Source organism: Egretta garzetta, unplaced genomic scaffold (genome assembly GCF_000687185.1).
Source record: "Egretta garzetta isolate BGI_Z169 unplaced genomic scaffold, ASM68718v1 scaffold343, whole genome shotgun sequence".
NCBI classification, from domain to species: Eukaryota; Metazoa; Chordata; class Aves; order Pelecaniformes; family Ardeidae; genus Egretta; species Egretta garzetta.
Window position 1 is genome coordinate 554,386 of NW_009259038.1, and position 6,149 is coordinate 560,534.

The following is a 6,149-nucleotide window of genomic DNA, read 5'->3' on the forward strand; positions in this document are numbered from 1 at the left end:
CAGGAATACCTCAGGCTGGAATCCAGCTGGATGACAGCGTTACGTCTCTCAGAGATGGCAGCAGAAGCTGCGTATCAATCAGGTAAGCACAAGCAGAAATACTGAGAATTTCTTTCCCCTAGCATTTAGGCAGCATTTATTGAATGAGAGTGGAGTTGAGAGAGACACAGAATATACATTCCGTTAACGTTCCCATTTACAACTAGTGCCTGGTTTTTAGAGATGCTGAGAACTTAAATTCTTTTATTGGCTACAGGTCTAGTAGAAGCATTCTGAGAACTTATTTCTGTGGCTCCCAGAACCGCGTTTGAACGCTGCATTTAAAAATGACTAAACTCTTGCCTCAAGCATTTTTTGGCATGGTTGGTCTTGATCTAAACCACACATGAAGTTTCCAGGCCTAGTTCTCAGAATGCTTCTACTAGACCATTCACAAAAAGTGATGAGACTTGATCGCTGTGAGACTGAGTTACGGTAAATCAGCAAAGTTACTGGAGTGGAGAAAGGGAGGAAAGCAATGAATATACAGGGACACCCTAACTCTGTAGGCGTCTGAAAAAGACACAGAATCTCTAGGAGTATGGGAGGAGAAAGGGATTCAGAGTTCAGCAGTGCCGCAGGCATTCCCGCTGCTGGTGGGAGCCAGGACAGGACAGGGACTGAAAGCTCCTGGCGCGTGATGACTGGGCGGGGTTTAGTTCTCAAACCCGATCGCTTTGATCCGACTCTGGGCCGTAACCCACTTGGGTGGGAAGAATTCAAGGGGGCAAAGAAAAAAAAAAAAGCTCAAAGTAGGCATGTTGTTGTTTAAAGTAAACAAAGAGTGAATGCATTTAACAACAATCCAGCCCAAGAGCCATCAGAACACTTACCAAAGCAGATGATACAGACAGTCGCTTCCTTAACAGAAGGTTTGCTGAGTACTCCTCTTAACGCAATGTATTTAAATTATTACTTTTCAGGTGCAGACCAAGCCTCGGTGACAGCCCGCAGCCACATTCAGCTAGTGAAATCACAAGTGCAAGAGGTTCGACAGCTGTCCCAGAAAGCAGAGACTAAGTTAGCTGAAGCTCAAACAGAAGAGCTCATAAAAGCTCAAGGAGAGGAAGCATCCTTGCCACAGGGTGTTTTAGGAAGTACAGATGCCGGTGAGGACCCTTACCTTCGGGAGGACTGAAAAGAACTTAAGTGTCACCGCAGAATATCTGAGAGTCAATCGCAAATTGAAGGGTCCCAAACTTTTAAGCATGGGATAGTGGGAAACTGCTGAAATAAGCCTATGATTCCATTTTTTTCCCCCAAATCAAGTCAATTCCAAGTATCTGAAAGGCCTTGATCTTGTTTGTAAGTTATCATGTTTGTAATACTTATGGATTCAATTATTTAAATGTTTAACTATGCAAATGTGAAGATTGCTATCAAGGATAGCTTGTTGTTAATTGTCTCTCTGCTGGGAGGGTCCTACCGCTCGTTTGATATGCTTGCAAGAGCTCTCTTAACTGAGAGGCTAACGAGGTACCAGCCAAAGAAGTGTATTTAAAAGTAATTATTTTTAACCTGTGAAGTAAGTGATGTCTGTTAGGAGATATCTTTATTAAACTGTGCAAAACCATCTCGCTGCAGGTGTGCCCGTTTGGATAAGAAATTAAGTGCTGTTTGAACTTAAAAGGTTGTAACAGCCCTGAGCCTGACAGCTGCATCAAATTACACTTAATTGCAGTCAGGGGAAACACTTGCTGTAGAGCTGAAAACTTTCTATGGAGTTACCCCGGCTGCTTTTAGTGAAGTTCTGCAGTTCTGTACAGCAACCTCTTTCGCCCAAGAGTCACCACCTGTACCGCGGCTGCCTTTCCCAGAAAGCAAAGGGAGATTTGATTGTCAAGATAACTGTGGTTATAAGCAAAGTCGTTGTGGCAACTGCTGTGTACTTCTCTACAGAGCAGTGAGCAAAAGCAGGTTTGACATTATCTGAATGCTTTCCAGCACAAGTTTCAGGAAACTAATTTTAATTCTCTCTTCTTGCAAGCTTTAATGTTTTGCTGCAGGCTTCAAAACCACAAGCGTCTTTCAGTGTGTTCATTTTCTAACTTGTCAGCTTAATGTGAAATTGGCAATATTAACTGTGTAGGCCATGTAAACATAAGCTGAGACTGCTTTGTGGAACAGCATCCACAAGAACTTTATCACTGATTTGAGTCAGTTCATCCCCATTCATCAGATTTTGTAAGAAAACACATAATCGTAAGTTTTTCACCACAAATTATCAGTTGATGCACTACCTTCGTGTCGAGGTTGCTGTTACTCAGTTGAGTTGTGCTTGACAAGGAATTTTTTCGGCTGTAGCATAAGCATTTCTATCTATGCCTCATTTTGCCTGCCTTTTGAGCAAATGCCATCTTAGCTGCACAGCACTGTACATTTACAGATTAAATAGTAAAGGAATTAACAAAGTGCCTGTCCTTGCTCCCACTCCTCACTGGGTGCTGCTGTATCCCGGGAGGATGACACAGTCTGGGATTAAAGCTCACAGGAAGATGCCAGTGTCTGCTGGGCCAGTAGTCACGAGGGCCCAAACACAGCTTTGGACTGGCATTAGGCAAAAACTCCACTCTCGAGGGAGGATTCTTTGCAGCAGTGGCACAACCACACCCTTAAGAGCCAAATGCAACTTCAGGTCAGCCTCTAACCACAACTGCTCCCAGTTTGTTACGTGCTGCGGTTGAAGAACTGCCAGGCCCCTGACCCAAATGCAGATACAGGTTGTGTTCCTGTCAGGATGCCACAATACCTCTACTCAGATGCTCACATGGCACATGATACGCATATATGGCTTAAGACAGAAGAGCACTGCTACGAGAGTCTACAAAGCAACTCATCCTTCCCCTTCCAGAGCCTGCTCCCAGCCCCCTTGGCGCCCCATGTCTTGTTTCATTTGCATGCCCCGCTCTTACTGCCCAAGACGCAGTCTGTACCCACACACATCCAACCCCCAGACCTGACAGGACCCAACCAGTCAGTTCAGTCGAGTCAAAATGGGAGTGAGGAGCTCGAGTGGCTCCGTTACCACCTCCAGAACGGTGTGGGAAAGAGCCCCACACCTTTATGAGGAAGTGAGAGTTGCCTATCGGGGGTTAGCCCATACACCGAAGCCCACAACAGATGTGACGTCGCGCTCTACATTGTGGTACTGAGTTTGCATTTGGAATCATCTAGTGGCTCAGAAAAATGCTGCCACAGCAGTTCACAGGATGCCACAGTGCCCGCTCCGTCCAACCGCTTCTCTAGAACAAGCAGCAGTGCCCAAAAACTCGGGTTTGCTGCTGACACTCAGCCTTGTTTACAAAGCCAATGTGTCTGAAACTTCGCGTAGACAATTTCTCAGGTACAGCTAATAGAGCTAATTAATCCCTTTCAGGGCTGCAGTGAGAAGACGCAGTCGTGGCTGGTACCAGACCACACCGAGGGTGGGGACACACGCGTGCGCAGGCTCACCCCGGGAAGAGCAATTTTTGCAGACAAACACGTACTCGCATCTGGCAGAGAAACAGCTCCGCGCGCGAGTGACAACTCCCTCCGTTAGAGCCTGGCTCACGCTGTAGGGCTAAGCTAGAACTATACCCGCTGCTTTAGAAAGCCAAGGCAGTGAGGGGTCAAACTGGGACCAGTGGTGCTGCCAGGAGTCCCTTGGCCTGAGGTCGTACCGTGCTGCACCACCCCACTGGAAGGCAGTGCAGCCAGCCTGCCCGGGGAGCTCATCGCGCTGCTGGGCTCCCTGCCTAAGGAATACAAGCAAGGACCTCCTGGAAGCATTTCCCGGGCACCTCTGGAAGCTCTGGCTCACATCTGGCAGGCAGTGAAGGCTGGGCAGCTGTCACGAGACAGCAGTGACAACAGCACAACACAAATTGCTCTGATTTCTGTAATCACACACTTCCTCTCTCTCCCCACTACCTTTTTCTAAAGCTTCCAGGCTGTTTCATAGTTGATCTTTCCTCAAGTTAGCGCCTCCGTCACACTCATAGCTTAATCACTTCTGCATCCGTACGTCTTGTCTGGACCGGGGCAGCCGCTCACGGGCAAAGGAAGTGGCAGGGATCCATTGCCACATAACCTTAACGTCTTTAACATCAGTGACTCCTTTAATGCCCAGCACCAGATCTCAGCCTTCTCTGGCTTTTAGTTCCCTCAGCTTTCAGGAGACCCAAGAAGACTCCTGTGAAAACGCTTTTCAAAACTGTGTTTTATTTATACTCAACGCTACAACGACAAACCCAAACACCTCCCACACAACATGAAATGCCACAGCCACAATAACAACCACCGTGATTATTCCAGACATATTGCTCCTCTCAGACCCAGTCACAAAGTGTTTGTGCAAAAGCTTCCAGTGCAAGTAGACCTGTAATAAACATCTGTAAAATCCAAAGGGTACAAGTCAGAGTCCAGTCCCTTGGATCATCGTACTGTGTTAAGGCAATACATTTTTGCTTTTTTTTTTTTTCCCCCCCACACCACTCCTTTCCTCCTGCTTTCTGGTAGGACCCGAAGGATCGCTGGTCTGGGAGAGTGGAGCTGCGCTGCGGTGGACCCAGCAGCACACACTGGCCTTTCTTCCACCCCTCCAAGTAATTTCAAGTGCTCCGTCACCCACCAGTCATCATTAGCTTTTCTACACAAGCCTGAATTCAGCTGGTGGTCAGACACCAGCCTCGGCACTGTGAAGCCTCCATAGAAGGTGGCACCTCGCTCACGTCCCTGGGGCAGCTGTGACCTCCCCCAGCTCCAGTCTGGCTGGGAGGAACCGAGCCGAGTCCCCTGTGCCGTGTCCCATCCCCACCCTGTCACAATCCAATGACTTCAGTAACCCACTGACAGAAAAAGACTTACTGCAAAACAAACCCCTATGGCTCAAGTACAGTCCATTAGTAGAGGACACGTTTCTACCACAACCCAGTTTTTAGTTTAAGGACCCTGTAAATGTTACCAGCCACGATCCCGCTGGGCTCATCAGTAGCTTCTCTTCCAACTCCTTCTGTAGTTGTGCGTTACCGACATCGCACACCTAATGCTGTCATCCTTTACCAGGGTCCACATGATCCACATCTCAGTTGGGTTTAGTTTGTGCACAATCATCAGCTCTTTGTACAAGCACGGATCAAAAGGATTGAAAGGTCTCTGGATCCCGAAAGTCTTAAAGCCGGCGTGGTTCTTTGGGGTCACTGCCATCTTTGCCAGACACATTCCCACAAAGACATCATCAATCGGGAAAAGCTCCGTGTCCTCTGCGGTGCTCCGGAGGTGGCGCACCGTCTCTCTAGACATCACATAGCCCCCTCCACCTGCGTAGAGAGGATAGAAGGGGGCTCTGTACATGGACTCTGGAATAAAGTATTTGACCTTGGTGTTCCTGATGGGCCGGGCGTTGGCGATCACATCCCCAACAAAGAGATCCTGCTCAGGGTCCAGTTCTTGGAGGAACTCAACAATGTTGTAAGTGTTGACAAAGACATCGTCATCACCCTTCAGCACAAACCTGGCGTGCAGGCAGTCCTCCATGAACCAGCGGAGGAAATGCAGCTCCTTGAGGGTCAAGTTGAAGAAGTTGTCAACAAAATCCCACTGCAAGATGTCATCAAACTCCTGGCTCTCGTAAGCCAGCAGCTGGTGCAGGGGCTGTACCTGGTTTTTGGCCTCGGAGCGCCCTAGAAGGAATACGAGTCTGATGCGCTTGCCACTGATGGAGACCTCCTTCCCCCAGGTGTTCCTGATTGCCACCCGCCGGTCTATGTTGATTGGGGAAGACTTGATCGCCAGCAAGAGGAACGTCTCTTTGCTACACCCAGAAGGCTTCAGCAGGGCCGAGAAGTTCCGGCAGTGCTTGTATGTTAAGAAGACGCGGTGAAGCTCCGGGAAGGTGAGAGACGAATTGGCAAGGGTCAAGTTTGGCAAACACTTGCCTGTTTCAGCATTGTCCAGAATCAAAGTCTTCGGTTTGCCATTCCCTACATCCGCCTTCTGGTCCGTTGATGACGTTGCCAACTTCGCCTCTTTCTTCACATAGAAAACCCACGCCAGCAGCATGATGGAAAAGGCGTAAAAGGCGAGGTTTTTAATCCTGGGATACATGGCAACCTCTGGTGCGGAACCCG

The 6,149-nt window shown here is 48.4% G+C and overlaps 2 protein-coding genes across 2 annotated transcripts in view; one reads left to right on the forward strand and one right to left on the reverse strand.

Annotated features, from left to right (window-relative positions):
* The window catches only part of DIABLO (diablo IAP-binding mitochondrial protein), a gene marked incomplete at its 5' end in the record, with an annotated part of 3,900 nt that extends 1,649 nt beyond the window's left edge, over positions 1 to 2,251 (forward strand). Inside the window, 2 exons of the mRNA XM_035890461.1 lie at positions 1 to 82; positions 963 to 2,251. The exon at positions 1 to 82 is cut by the window's left edge and continues 1 nt beyond it. Of these exons, the coding sequence (XP_035746354.1) occupies positions 1 to 82; positions 963 to 1,177 (297 nt within the window). The remainder of the gene's footprint in view (positions 83 to 962) is intronic.
* A 2,004-nt stretch (positions 2,252 to 4,255) lies between these two features.
* Positions 4,256 to 6,143, reverse strand: B3GNT4 (UDP-GlcNAc:betaGal beta-1,3-N-acetylglucosaminyltransferase 4). Its single transcript, XM_009634913.2, has one exon. The coding sequence runs from the start codon at positions 6,124 to 6,126 to the stop codon at positions 5,008 to 5,010; it is 1,119 nt and encodes a 372-aa protein (XP_009633208.1). The 5' UTR covers positions 6,127 to 6,143; the 3' UTR covers positions 4,256 to 5,007.
* Between the last annotated feature and the right edge of the window lie 6 nt (positions 6,144 to 6,149).